Source organism: Haliotis rubra, unplaced genomic scaffold (genome assembly GCF_003918875.1).
Source record: "Haliotis rubra isolate DU_JTF1 unplaced genomic scaffold, ASM391887v1 Scf81, whole genome shotgun sequence".
Classification (NCBI taxonomy): domain Eukaryota; kingdom Metazoa; phylum Mollusca; class Gastropoda; order Lepetellida; family Haliotidae; genus Haliotis; species Haliotis rubra.
Genome location: NW_025767535.1, coordinates 2,549,018 through 2,564,954, shown reverse-complemented (window position 1 = coordinate 2,564,954; position 15,937 = coordinate 2,549,018). Strand labels below are relative to the sequence as shown.

The 15,937-nt window shown below is 38.4% G+C and overlaps 1 protein-coding gene across 1 annotated transcript; it reads right to left on the bottom strand.

The window, feature by feature from the left end:
- Nucleotides 1-2,337: 2,337 nt before the first annotated feature.
- Nucleotides 2,338-15,854, bottom strand: LOC124261791 (RISC-loading complex subunit tarbp2-like). Its single transcript, XM_046696139.1, has 9 exons — nt 15,730-15,854; nt 13,815-13,977; nt 11,977-12,070; nt 10,869-11,044; nt 10,110-10,240; nt 7,879-8,022; nt 7,088-7,199; nt 6,249-6,529; nt 2,338-6,184 (listed from the first exon to the last, which is right to left on the bottom strand). Exons 2-8 carry the CDS (start codon nt 13,975-13,977, stop codon nt 6,393-6,395), a joined length of 957 nt encoding a protein of 318 aa, XP_046552095.1. The 5' UTR covers nt 15,730-15,854; the 3' UTR covers nt 2,338-6,184; nt 6,249-6,392.
- Nucleotides 15,855-15,937: the final 83 nt, after the last annotated feature.

Below are 15,937 nucleotides of genomic sequence, written 5' to 3'. Positions count from 1 at the left end.
AAACACATGTCCGTTTGTCTCGACTTATGACGTCACACTATTGTTATGAAACTGTGACGTCATACCTTACAACGACGACTCCGCTAATCGGTATTTTCCGTGAGCATTATGATAACGTCATTTAGAAATACAAATATTCTGACTTGAAAAAGATGTAGTGTGGTGTTAAATACATGTACAGGTACATAATAATTCACAGCTCTGTGGAGTATTGCGTTCGAATTATACACCCCGACTCGGCGGCTGACTGTATGTAACCTACCGAAAGCGAACAACTTTGCTGGCTTATTCGCGTTTCAAGGCATTCCTAATGTTATTAAGTAACTGCAGTTCAGAAGATGACTTCAAAAATAAGAAAAACAAGCTGGATTTCTTCTCTGTGTAACAATCTCTGGCATCAGAATATCACAGGGTTTCATAAGCACACTTTGTACCAAAGGCTTCAACGGGTCCATTTTCTTGGACTCGAGTACTCGAGGGGTGAGACTCGACTCGGACCCGAGTACTCGAAATTCATACCTTTCAAGCAAACAATAGCGTAACTTGCATGACATGTGTTCCGATCACACAAGTGAACACTTACTTCATTCCGACTATATATCGTTATGTGACTAACATTTCCCATTGGTCAGAATCAGTATTTGGATGTTTACCTGACACTTGTTTCTTTCATCGTACTTCTTGTACTGCCTGCAAAACGCAGTGATATACCGCACAGGCGGCATTTGGTTATTTTTCTCTTTTCTCTATCCAGATCAAGATACGCCCATACATTTGATTTTTTTATCTTTCTCCATGTCTATCAATTGTCAAGATAGTTACCTTATCATTTTAAGAAGTGAAATTTCAAACGATGTATAATATTTACTCTCATCTGCAGACTTGTAACAACTAATACCACACAGCCACACCGTGTGAGGAGTAAACTAATTAATATAGGTGTTAATAATAACATTATCAGATGGGTTAAAGAATTCAGGGTACATAGAACTCAGTATGTCAGTGTAAATGGCTATCAATCTTCTTTTCTCTCAACCTCTACTGCAGAACCAAATGGCTGTGTTCCTTCATCCGTACTCTTCGTTTTGTATACTAATGACTGTTACTTGTCAATATATGACGTGTTTACTGTGAAATTCGCAGATGACGCCACTGTACTGGCCTAATTTCCGATTCTGAACATTATTATCGTCAAGGCATTGACAAAACCGTAATGACAGTTTTTTATCAAACCTTTATTCAAAGTGTGTTGACCAACAATTTTCTACGTTGGTATGGGGGTCTGTCTCATTGCAACAAAAACAAGCTTTTCAAAATTGTTAATACTGCATGCAAAATTTCTGGGGTGTCTTTCAAGTATATTCCCTTTATCTCTGAGCGCCAGATTGTCACAAAGGCAACTAAAATTAGATTTGATAGTTGACATATTTAATCTCACCATTTTGAACTACTTCCTTCTGGACGCTGCTGTCGATTACCTTCCCTCAAAACAGTTCGACAGTCTTTCATACCATCAAGTATTCGTGAATACAACACATATTTTTTAATCACCATCACGTGATTACAACTAGAATTATTCAGCCTCTTTACCTATGTGGTTAATTGAATTATATCATGTCAGTTTTATTGTGTAAATAGCATTCGTTTTGAGCATGTAATTATTGTGTATATTTTTGTGAACTGTGTACATATTCATATTGAGACAGTTGGATGTATAAGAATTTCCTCCGGGATAATAAAGTTATATCTTATCTTAATATTAGACGTTAACGGCCGCTCATGCTTAGCACATGGCAGGCAGTCTGTCAACGTCAATAATTCGAGTTATCTCCTCTTTTCGAGTCCTCGAGTCCTTTAAAATGGACTCGAGTCCAGCTAAACCCGACTCGTCCTCGAGTACTCGAGTACCCGTGGAAGCCCTAAATTTTTTAATATTTTTATGTACACAATTGCTGACGCCATAAATTATGAACGGTCCCTAAGACGTCACATACTGCCCGTTTGAAGAGGTCGCAAAATGATTCACAATTCATCTGGCTTACTGGTTACACCTGCTATGAGTTCTTTGCCCTTATTAAAGTGTATTTTTGTAATGTAGAATGTGATTGATATAATCTCAAGTCCGTACCGGCTTACAGAGCCTGGCATTGATAACGTTGTTTGCTGATTGTTGTTCAACCCAGTATGCACCGCACAACAATATTCCAGCTGATGTCATCCCCAAAATTAAGTCTGAACCCGACAAGCTAGTGATTGATATTATGAACAACGATTCACGCACCCAGTACGACAGCATGCAACCACGAAACCAATCAACTTGATGAATCACAAATGATCTTTAAATTCTTACATTTTTATTTGACACAATAATTACCCACACACAAGACGTGCGTATGTGAGTGTACACGTACAAAATTTGATCTGTACCATACATTAAAAGTTTAAAAAATCAAAACAAAAAAAGACTAAAATCTCCTAGCTAGTCCCAGGATACCTCATAACCTCACTGGTATTAAATAGTAAAAATTGGTTATAACACATGACACACGTCTTCAACCCCATGGCATGTCCAGCATATGGCAGTTACATAGATATGTAGATAGCAGTATATGTACAAGGAAAGACGCACTCAGTTTTAGTGCCTATTTCACTAGTTCATTTCAGTCCTGTGAAGTAGACCTGTGTGTAGTATCTCCCAGCTGTGAATGCAGACACTAAACAATCGCAGACCCTGCTGGAGAGCTGAGAAGTCATCAATTTCATTGTCTTTGTCACTAGTTCATTTCAGTCAGGTGGAATAACTGTATATATCTCCCTGCAATGGACACTGAGACCCAGCAGAAGAGCTCTCTGAAATAATCAATTTCATTGTCTTTGTCATTAGTTAATTTCAGTCTGATTGAATAGCTGTTTATATCTCCCACCAGGAGAGCTCTCAGAAATAATCAATTTCACCGATTTTGAAATAAATAGTCTGGTAGAGCAGACGGGTTGATATTTGATATCCCCTTGCAGTGGACAATAAACAATCACACACTCTGCAGAAGTGTCACAAGTAATTAATTTCATTCCATGTTTCATAATTTCATTTCAGTCTTCAGATGTATATCACGTATATATTAATGAAAGATTTGGTAAACATGTTGATTTCAAGGAGCGGCATGACAGATTTCGAGGAAAGCTGAAATGAGAATGAGTACTGATGAAGCCAAGCCAGTCTTAGTCCAGTAACGAAGAATGTTAATTACAGATGGACAAAGCCCCTGCATACTGACACAGCAAGTCAGAAGTAACACAAAACCCAGAAACAATAATGTGAATCATTCATACAGTAAATGAGTGCCCTGATTACATGGATATGTCTCTAATTCACACTCGGCACAAAAATCCCAATGTCTGCACTGAAAATAGTGAAACCGACCATGGAACAAAGTCCTATTTTAGCGGTGATGTTATTTAACTTTTTTAGATTCAATTGTTGCCAAAAATACCATTAAAATATCTTTTTTTCTTTTTAAAAAAGAGACGTTGTTCATCATTGAAAAGGGAAAGGTCAGAAACAAAATTTCAGGTGACTGGAACATTTGAAAAATAAGAGAGTGAGTAAATTGAATGCCAGTTTAGACACCAAGAAATGATTTCACACTTGTAAACATATGTGGATTCGATCCTTGTGTTTTGGGGTGCCAAATCAGCCCTTACATAAATAGTTATCTTATCACCCCTATAGAAAATAAGAATCTGGAGAGAAGTCACTTTTCACATGGTCTTACATCACAATCTATTTGTGCTACAACATGGACAATACAAGATCATTTATCGTAGGTGATTGAACATGTAGCTGCACACTCAGCTCCATCGATGCAGCTACAAAGCTGATGCTCAGTGACTGGAAAGACTCGGACGCCGACAACTGACTACTCGTTTCATGGCAGCACATGGGGTTTAGCTGACTGGACAACACATCCACAGCGGTACATTCAAACAACACACAACACAGACTGTAATGTCAAAAAACATACTAAGATGAAGTGCAAAGTGCCATCAATTCGATGTTTGCCGCGTAATCCTACAACTAAACAAGAATCTGTATCGTTTCTTCAGCTCCATGCACTGTCGTCTGGCTGTACAGTAAATGTTGACAGGGAAAGCTGGTAGATACTGATAGAGATGATAGATGCTGCTAATGCTGCTAAAGCTGGTAGATATTGACCAGCAGAGCTGGTAGACGTCGACCAAGACAGATGGGAGAATGAATGAATGAGTATGGTTTTAGGCCGCCGATAGCAATATTCCAGCAATATCGTGGTTGGGGGCACCAGAAGTGGGCTTTACACATTGTTCCCAGAAATCTGGTAGATGTCAACAGAGCATGTTGATAGATGTCGACCAGGAAAGTCTGTAGATGCCACAAGTTACCAACCACATCAGCACCAAGCGTGTTCATGAAGCAGTACTGTCTTGACAGTCTGAGATAATGCCCATACACACAAGAAGTTTTGACACAATGAATCGTGGAATCATCATCGCTACGTCTAACAAGCTACAGAGTAAGAGAAACATCTGGCAGTGAGATAACCCTGTCCAATGTTGCTGTACAACAGATTCTACACGAAAGTATGTACTTTAACATTCAATAACACACTATCACATTTTCCATTCATTACTTTTCATCTTCTGCTTCTCCAGGGCAGACAGTTGGATTTAGCACCAATTTGGATGTACCGTACATTAGTTTGACCAAAAAGTATTTCATCTATTGAAGACCATCAAAAATAGGACATGTAATTTTTTCTGTTTTCTTTGAAAAATTGCAACATCTCACAAAAAGATTTAAATACAAAAATTGCAGAAAGTATGTGAAACTGGAAGAATCTAATGCCCCATTCCTTAGCTCTTGAGCCAGAGACGTCTTCATTAAAGCTAGGGCGTGTCAATAAGACTGCAGACTTGTAGCATGTGTAGATTTTCAAATGTTCTACAATATGCCTGTCATAAAAACCTATTTCCTGAGTATACTGGCTGGGCTACAGCTTATATAATTCCCCATCGTTTCAAACTCGCCAACAGTCGAGGATTTCTGGACCACTTGTTACTGACCTGTTGACAGATTTATTACAAAAAAATATCCTTGATTAGTCAGTTTCCTCAGACTGTACTATGTTAGTTTTGTTTAATGCCACTTTTAGCAATATTCCAGCAGTATCACGGCAGGGAACACCAGAAATGGGCTTCACACTCTGTACCCATTTGGGGAATTGAACCCAGGTCTTTGGCACGACAAGTAAACACTTTAACCACTAGGCTTCCCAACCGCCGCCTACTATGTTAGAAAAGAATCACAAAAATATTGCCAAATGTGTGTCCAAAGCTGTAACCGCTGGCCATAATGACAAGCACCTGCTGTTACTGGGGTCTGTTGTACAGCATGGTAAGGAGGTAAATGCAGCCATCTGGTTTTATACAATGTCACAATAAAACAGCCACAGAAAAATGCTTCAAAAACTTTGGTAAAACAAAATCCTAAAAAACATTCATCTGGTGACTACAGTGAAGAAAATGCCATTCAAGAACAATAAACCTTCTTTCAATGGGATATACTAGATACAGGACCAAATAGAAATACGTCAATTTTATCTAGCACTGAGAAAATAACTGAGTTTATGAACATGGGGAGAAGAGAATTGGGTGGGTTTACTCTGCTTGAGCAATATTTCAGTTCTATCCTAGTCAGACAGCGTGATGTGGGAGAAATGTTTTGAATCCTGCACTTTAATTATAAAGGTTTATGAGTAAATGAGTATGGTTTTTCGCCGCTTTTAGCAATATTACAACAGGGGACACCAGAAATGGGCTTTACACATTGTACCCATGTGGGGAATCAAACCCTGGTTATCGGCATGGCGAGCAAATGCTTAAACCACTAGGCTACCCCACCGCCCCTCAAGTTTTATGACAGCCAGTGAATAATCCAGACCAGACAATCCAGTGAGTGATATGTTGTTTAGGTACACTGGCACAAAATCATCACTCGCTGATCCTCACCAGCTGATCCTCACCAGCTGATCCACTTTGTTGCCTCTTCCGACAATCACATATTGCTAAGAACCTATTCAAACTCATAATCACAAGGAACCATACACATAAAACCCTTCTCTTGTGACCAGCACAGGCTGCAGAAAACCTATCCTCACCATTATCCAAAATGAGCTCAATACAAGCAGCCCTACACAGGAAGCCCTATACACTTGCTGTAAAATACAATATCAGTGCTTCATAAAATTCAAATATTTGTATTTGGCCCAATCAAAAAACTTGCTTATAAGTTACTACAACAGTCCTCCAAATTCTACTTAATAAAGTGAGGCTATGTTATTTCCTGGGGTCCATGGTTACGACTTTGTCATTATCTTTAGGTACTGCAATGCATTGTGGGCAGCATTAGCGTGAGCTTCGTCTAGAGTGGGTCCCGAGCCGTGACAGACCGCTACTGGCATTGTGGACAGCTGGACAAGACACTGGTGTTGCCCTGCAAGGAGACAAAACAACAATGAGTGTCAAGGATGTGAGTTGTCTCCCTTTTATCCTCATGTCTTTTGGACCAGTGGTTTGGTTGTTGAGTGAGTAAGTGAGTTTAGTTTTACGCCACACTCAGCAATGTCCCAGCCATATGGCAATGGTCTGTGATCAATGGTCAGACAATCCAGTGATCAACAGCATGAGCATCGATCCCTTGCAACCAGTAACAGGTCTATCCACTATGCACTTTTCAAACCATGGATTTAGAAGGAGTAAAAGATTACTCGAACAATTTGTATTACAAACGGAAAAAATGAGCATTATACACTAAACACATTATACACTAATATTTTGTGGATCATTTTGTTTGTTTGTTGTTTAATGCCGCACTCAGCAATGTTCCAGATATATGGCGGCAGACTGTAATTAATCAAATCAGGATGAGACAATCCAGTGATCAACTACATGAACATCGCTCTAGGCAATTGGGATATGATGACATCTGTAAACCTTGTCAGCAAATGTATTTTTGTGCATGGAAATCCAAGTCCTGTATATGTGCACTTACCTGATGCGCTAATCTCTTTTATATCAAAATACTGGACTTCAAAGCGCTGGACCTCAGCTATCTCCTGTAGCATCTGACAGAAGTTGGTGGATGGTGCATTGAGAGATTTACCCTGAAGCAGAGATGGTAGTGTGGAATGTAGTCACTGATTGGAAATGTTCAATGTACTAACTCACAAATCGACTGGCAACACCCTAATGACTGGACTGCCCATGGCCGGACAACATATTTCTATATTTTGTTCAGTGATCAAGTTTTGAAGTACAAAAGTTTTGTAATTAAATTTGTGCCCCCTTTTGTTCAAGCCAAACTTTTTAAACATCAAACATTGTTTTATCTTTGCCACAGTATCTTGGTTTGGTTTGGTCTGTTGTTTTACGCCACACTCAGCAATATTCCAGCTATATGGCGGCGGTCTGTAAAAATCGAAGTCTGGACCAGACAATCCAGTGATCAACAGCATGAACATCAATCTACACAATTGGGATATGATGACATGTGTCAACCAAGTCAGCAAGCCTGACCTCCCGATCAGGTTACTCGCCTCTTACGACAAACATGGGTTACTGAAGACCAATTCTAACCCGGGTCTTCACGAGTGCCACAGTATCTCCATGTGATAACCTTGTTGACATCATAATACATTACTGTATTCTCCCCAGGGAGTTGAATATGAAATCAAAATTAAGAACACTGTAATAACATAGTACTATTCTAAAATCTGCAGATATATAGACAATCAACCACAGATCTAACACCCACACCTGAATTCCCCATCAATAGGAACCTACCTGCAGATCTTTGATTTGTTTGCCCCCTGATTTCATTATTTTCTCATAAAACTTCTGTATCTCCATCGCCTGTTGCGGTGTGGTGACAGGCAGCTTCTTCTTGCCCTCCTTCAGGGCTGTGTAGGACGACTTCGGCTCAAAGGTCTGATGTGAAGAAAGGAGTCTCAATTTCACAGTTTCAAATACAGAGAGACTGCATAGTGATACAGACACTGTGTGCATGTGTTACTGCATGCATTACTGCATACATGTGTTACTATGAACATGTTACTGCAAACGTGTTACTGTATACTTTACATGTGTGATACTCCATCATATATGTGTTATTATGAACATGTGTTGATGCAAACATGTGTCACTATGGACATGTGTTACTATGAACATGTGTTACTGCATACATGTGTTACTATGGACATGTGTTACTATGAACATGTGTTACTATGAACATGTGTTACTGCATACATGTGTCACTATGGACATGTGTTACTATGGACATGTGTTACTATGAACATGTGTTACTGCATACATGTGTTACTATGAACATGTGTTACTATGAACATGTGTTACTATGAATGTGTTACTCTAAACATGTGTCACTATGAACATGTGTTATTATGAACATGTGTTATTATGAACATGTGTCACTATGGACATGTGTCACTATGGACATGTGTCACTATGGGCATGTGTCACTATGGACATGTGTCACTATGGACATGTGTCACTATGGACATGTGTTACTATGAACATGTGTTACTATGAACATGTGTTACTATGAATGTGTTACTCTAAACATGTGTCACTATGAACATGTGTGACTATGAACATGTGTTACAATACTGCAAACTTGTTCCTGCATACATGAGTTACTATGAACATGTGTTACTATGGGCATGTGTTACTGCATACATGTGTTACTATGAACATGTGTTACTGCAAACATGTTACTGTATACTTGTGTGATACTCCATATATGTGTTATTATGAACATGTGTTAATGCATACATGTTCCTGCATACATGTGTTACTATGAACATGTGTCACTTTGAACATGTGTTACTGCAAACATGTGTTACTGTGAACATGTCTTACTGCATACAGTTAGTTTAGTATAGTTTTACCACACTCCAAAATTCCAGCTATATAGCAGCTTTTTGCATACATGTGTTATTATGAACATGTGTCACTATGAACATGTGTCACTATGAACATGTGTCACTATGAACATGTGTTATTATGAACATGTGTCACTATGGACATGTGTCACTATGGACATGTGTCACTATGGGCATGTGTCACTATGGACATGTGTCACTATGGACATGTGACACTATGGACATGTGTTACTATGAACATGTGTTACTATGAACATGTGTTACTATGAATGTGTTACTCTAAACATGTGTCACTATGAACATGTGTGACTATGAACATGTGTTACAATACTGCAAACTTGTTCCTGCATACATGTGTTACTATGAACATGTGTTACTATGGGCATGTGTCACTATGGACATGTGTCACTATGGACATGTGTCACTATGGACATGTGTCACTATGGACATGTGTCACTATGAGCATGTGTCACTATGGACATGTGTCACTATGGACATGTGTCACTATGAGCATGTGTCACTATGGACATGTGTCACTATGGATATGTGTTACTATGAACATGTGTTACTATGGACATGTGTTACTATGAACATGTGTTACTATGGACATGTGTTACTGCATACACATTACTGCACACATGAATACTGAATCAAATGGATACTTTATAGATGAGAATCCGATTTTATGAGCGAGTTTAGTTTTATGCCGCACTCAGCAATATTCAAGCTATATGGCCATATTTTGTTCAGTTATCAAGTTTTGAAGTACAAAATTTTGTGATTAAATCTGTGCCCCTTTTGTTCAAGCCAAACTTTTTAAACATCAAATATTGTTTTATCTTTGCCACAGTATCTTGGTTTGGTTTGGTCTGTTGTTTTACGCCACACTCAGCAATATTCCAGCTATATGGCAGCGGTCTGTAAAGAATCGAGTCTGGACCAGACAATCCAGTGATCAATAGCATGAGCATCAATTGCGCGCCTCTTACAACAAGCATAGTTGCCTTTTGTGGCAAGCATGGGTTGCTGGAGACCTATTCTACCCCGGATCTTCACAGGTCCCGATGTTATGTGTTCCTTTGTACACATGAGTTACTGCATCAACTGTACACATACCAGTGGTATTTCATCCTCCTCCTCCGAGTCCTCGATGGTCGTGGGTTGATCCCCATCTGTGGTGATGGTCTTGATATGCTGCATCATTGCCTGCGCTGCATTGCGCTTGGCTGTTTTCTTTGATCGCCCCCGTACCTGCACACAGGCAATGGAAATTCATTAAATCTTTAACTTGGTGGTGACAGGGGACACTGATCATCAAGTGTTCAGCCGAAAAACTTAACTTTTATCATTTAACCTTTTGAAATCAATGAACACCATTTCTGTCATGGTAAAAGCAGTGAGTGAGTTAGTTAGTGTGCTTTTACGCTGCTTTTAGCAATATTCCAGCAATATCACGGCAGGGGACACCAGAAATGGGCTTCACACATTGTACCCTCTTGAGCAATCGAACCTGGGTCTTCAGCATGATGAGCGAACACTTTAACAACTAGGCTACCCCACCACCCAGGTAAAATATGTGAGTGAGCACGGCTTGAACAACATCACGATATGGGACGCCCGAGATAGGCTTCACACATTATGCCCTGTGTGTTTCATGTGATAAGCAAACGCCTTAACCTTTCAGCATATGGTAAAACAAGATGAAACAAACACAATACCATAACAACACAGAGACCAGGTTTAGGTCACATTTTTCACATTCTTTCATGGTACTGTCTCCATTCAGTTATAAAAATGTTCACATTAAATGTGAAGTTGGTACCAAAGTCCAGACAAAATCATTGTCACTATAGTTACTAGACAACAGCAGCTAATTACCTCTTTCCTGGAACTTTCCAAGCTTGACAAGACAGACAAACTCGCGAGCATGTGGTGGTCCCTGCTCACTAGTAAACTCATAGACTGGTGGTTTGATCAGTTTCTTCTGTGTGAACTCCTGAAGTTCCCCGATTGGATTCCCAGGACCAAGGTCCTCTCCAGAGTCAGAGACACTGACGAACACAACACAACATCCAGTCAAAGTAACAATGTTAACAAAGGAGTTGACAAATGGTAATCAACATCATATTCACTCCAACAATAGTGAGTGAGTTTATTTTTACGCCGCTTTTAGCAATATTCCAGCAATATCACTGCCGGGAACACAAGAAATGGGCTTCACACATTGTACCCATGTGGGGAATCGAACCCGAATCTTCTGTGTGACAAGCAGTCGCTTTAACCACTAAGCTACCCCACCGCCCCTTATAATGCAATGTGCAGTCAGGTGATGCGTATGTATGTAGCCCCAGCCCACTCAGATAGTTTCCACAGTTTAATATAGTTACCCTACTCTGACACAACCAGAACTTAATTAATCACCTTTAAACAAGGCCAGGCAGGAGAACAAGCCTCAACTTGGGTTGCATACTCCCGAGGGAGTTGATAATAAAATACAAATTCACACTGATCCACTGACCACCCTATCAAGTTGGTTCCACAGTGATTGAATGAATTAGGGTCAAGTGCTTCACTTTGTACTACAGAGTGCACTCATCTCGAAACAAGATACAGTAGGCCATCTCTCGTACATGTTATGTCTTGGACTGTTGACGGGGCCATAATTTTCAGATTTGAGAATGACATCCATTATCACTCTCATCAAGTAGAAAAACACCTCCAGATTGTAGCTAAATGATGTCTCCTTGATAATAGCTGAGACTCGACAATATGGTTACTGATATTTTAAACAATAATGATAATGTCACTGAGGCTCACCAATAAATCATGACGAGCACAGACTGCTAAGGACAGATTCTAACACGTCCCCACAGGTTCTCAATGGTGTTGCTGCCTCTTACAAAAAGTAATCAGGCTTGGGCATGTTCTAATCTGCAGGACCATGAAGTTAATTGAAAAGATATATAATCATAAATACACTAACTCGTTTTCTTCTGGTTTCTGGCCATTGGACACACCAAGAATCTGGTTGAGGGCTGTCTGGGCAGCTGCATGTTTGGCTTTCTTCTTGCTTGAACCTTCAACATTCGTAACATACAGCATATACATCATGTATAACATGCAATATATATACCCATGCTCAACTGTACAACATACAACATGTACATCATACAAGATGTTCCACATGTACATTACATACAAGATACAACATACAGCATATACATCATGTATAACATGCAATATATATACCCATGCTCAACTGTACAACATACAACATGTACATCATACAACATGTTCCACATGTACATTACGTACAAGATACAACATACAGCATGTACAACATTTATAGCAAGCAACATATCTACACAACATGTTCAACACATCATACAACATGTACCACTATCAACATGTACAACATGCAAGATATATAACATACATGTTCAACACGTACATCATGTAGAACATACATGTTCCACATATACACCACATACAACATACAACACGTTCCACCTATAATATATACAGAGCTACAGATAACTTTTTGGGTCATTGAGTTATGTACTCACTTGTGTTCATCTCATTTGGGTATCCCATTTTCCATTAATTTTGAAAATATAATAAAGTTTAAATGTTAGTGTTTGTTATTTATATTTGATCTGTAATATGAAAAACGATAAGAAAAACTGCAAGTTGTCAAGTTCATGTCCTAAAATAGAACCTTTCAATATACCTCAGTTTCTTTATCTATCCACCGGTACGCAAGCTGTGATTTGACATTTTTTAGTGTATGCATGTAAGATCACATTTATTGAGTATTTACAAAACTTCAAGCGTACTTGTACTCAATAGACTTAATAGAAATTGAGTTTTCACATAAATATTTGCGTAATTAATTTACGCAGATACGCAGCTTATCTGTACCTCTGAATATATACATCAGGGTATGAAACTCCCAAACATTTCAGCCAGACCACAGGGCTGGTTAGGTTTGAAAAAAGACATAGTGTATCATCCAATTGGAATTCATCATTTATTTTTACGAGTGAAATAATAATGATTTATTAAACTGAAATATGATGAATATCTTCATACATTTTAACCCGACCGTTGGGCAGGTGAATTTGAGAATGTGTCAGTCCGTGTTGAAAATATCCCGTTCCCAGGCAGGTATTTCGAACACTGATATACATCATGTAAAACAAACAACATGCTCAACATATATATAATAGAACACACAACATACTCATCATGCACAACATGAAATGTTCTAAGATATCGTCAAAACAACCGTTTCCACATCACACACTGTGAACACAGTTACAGTCAGACAAACATCGACTGGTAATATCAGGGGAACTTTGACATAAAGAGGAGCATATCCATATAAGTGACTACAAATTTTTGCACTACGCTGTGTTCGTTTCTGAGCATAATGACATCCATACCGAGAGGGATGTACTATTAAAGAAAAATTTGAGTTTTTCAGGGTTTTCTTTTCCTCGGACCAAATTTCCAGAACAAGGACAAAGATGGCAAATATATTTACCAAGTAGACAGTGCAAATGACAATGAATACATTTTAACGTTCTAGAAAACAGTCATCTTACTAGCTGAAAACCCCTTGTTATCAGCACACAAATAGTGAGTTTGTTTGATCGAATCAGATCAGCGTAAACATTTGATTCTAAAGACACTGTCATCATAAATCTCTGGAATTAATTTTTTTGCTTTTCAAACTGTTGATTAACATATATCTATAAACATACAGTAACATACAGAAAGCTTTGTAAGCAGTGCTGAAGATGAAGAAATCATAGAAACCTTTTCCAGTGGCAACGACATCGCCCACTGTCACCCTCATTAAGAAGGTTGGCTCATGAACAGCACCCTCATTGGCAATTAGGTCGTACTGTGGAGTTATCCCCCTTTTGGTACATAATTCTTGGAGGAAGCTAATCGGGGTCTTTCCTGGAGGCACAGTCATCTGAAAATAACAGTGTTTCTTTGTGTTAACGAACTAGCATCACTGCTGTGATTGTGCAGTTTTTGTTGTTGGTTTTGGATAAAGACAATGAATGTATTGTTTGTTTGATATACTGAGGGAAATAAATAAGGGAACACTTCATGGCAGTGTTTCTTTATTTATTCTCAGATTTCCTCGCACAGCACTATTCAAAGCTGGTGATGAAAACTGGAAAATATCAAAAAACACTTGAATTTTTCTGTGTTCCTTTATTTGTTTCTCTCAGTATATGTTTGTTGTTTAACACCATACTAAGCAGTATTCCAGATATATGGCAGCAGTCTATAAAAAATCAACTCTGGATCAGACAATCCAGTGATCAACAGCAATGGCATCAATCTACACAATTGTCGCCTCTTATGACAAGCATGGCTTGGTGAAGACCACCTCTAACCAAGATCTTCATGGGTCGATTGTGCAGCTGCACAGACAGGTGTCTACAATCAGAATCTTGTCCGAGACAATGTCTTCCCATCTATCTCCCTTGCTGAATCATGGTGCTTTCACTGTCAACACTGTTCTCATTTCTTATCCATACACTAAACTTCTTTTCTTGCCTGTTGTAATTCACGTCATAAAAAATAAAGAAAACTTTAAAATAGTACTCTATAAGAGAATGTTGACTAAGCATCAATTTCCACACCTATACCTAATAAGATCAGCCTTCTCCATTTAAATGTGCCTGGGGTACAAAATTTATGAAAACAATACATCAAGTTTTACCAATATTTGCATCATCATAACTAGATAACATTTTGTATCCAGACCTGGACATATGCCAAGAAAGACTTTCATTGTTTTAGTCAAAAGTACTAATGAGTGACTTCATAAAAAAGAGTTATTTTCAAATGCATTATATATTGTTAATAGGGTCCTTTCCAATCAGTTTACAAATCTAAAATGTGTGTAAGATCTTTACCAACAGCCACACAGTTGCCAATGAAATAAGCTTGGGTCGACATTTTTAGACTATTTAGATACACAAAAAGGTTTTCTTATAGGGGAAAGGAGTGGCAGTGTTGTTGAATGCCATAAAACTGTTGTAGATACAATTATGACATAAGAAAAGACAGTATCTTAAGATTATCAAACTATGGGTACAAAACAAAGCAGCAAGGAAAATCTATAAACAACTTGATAAAACATTTCACATCCAGGGCATGGTATGCCATCATGAGTGAACCTATATTAGCTCAACTATCAGTAATAGAATGGGAAATGGGAGTAGGAAAGACTAACTGTATTACTGACTACCCTTGTACTTGCCACTGAGGAATTATTCACACACATGTCTAAAGTAACAGGCATATCTGCCTTATCCCAACAAAGAGTTGTAAATGCAACACTCGCAGTGTGGCCCTCTCATTGTCTTCCTATTCTTCTAATCTATGATTAATGAAAGTACTGCAGGAGTCAAACAAATTGCACAAAGAATTACCGTGTTCGCAAGATGGAACAAAAATGTGTTCTCAAAACAGCTCAGATAGCAGATTACATACAACAGAAGCAATAATAATGCGAATCCATGTGCCGGCAGTCATACTACAAAAAGCATCTCGCCATGCCGAGTAGGTCATTTCACTACAGCGCAAGATAATACTTATCAGATGAAGACTATATGTCCTCATTTTCAAACTAAAATAACTTTAGAATATAACCCGTACGATATTGTGTCCTATATGATATCAAATGCATCAATAAACATAATTTTACATTAAATTTCACCCAAGCTCTTCCTTCGATCACACTGCAAACCGGAAATATAATTTTACATGTCGGTTATCGTTAAGCATATGGTTATATGTTATATCACAAAATTATTGGCATCGTTTGTGCATATGAGCTTATTTAACATAAATTTTAGTTGCTGTTATATGAAACCTGGAAGTTAGGTTGTTTTTAATATGTCGTAAACATTCGG

What these genes read in the sequence shown, in the direction of transcription:
- LOC124261791 (XM_046696139.1), bottom strand. Translation starts at nt 13,977, where the DNA reads ATGACTGTGCCTCCAGGAAAGACCCCGATTAGCTTCCTCCAAGAATTA. An exon ending in TGTCGTTGCCACTGGAAAAG is followed by an intron (nt 12,071 to 13,814) that starts GTTTCTATGATT and finishes CGAATGTTGAAG; the next exon opens with GTTCAAGCAAGAAGAAAGCC. An exon ending in AAAGTTCCAGGAAAGAGGTA is followed by an intron (nt 10,241 to 10,868) that starts ATTAGCTGCTGT and finishes GTGTGCAGGTAC; the next exon opens with GGGGGCGATCAAAGAAAACA.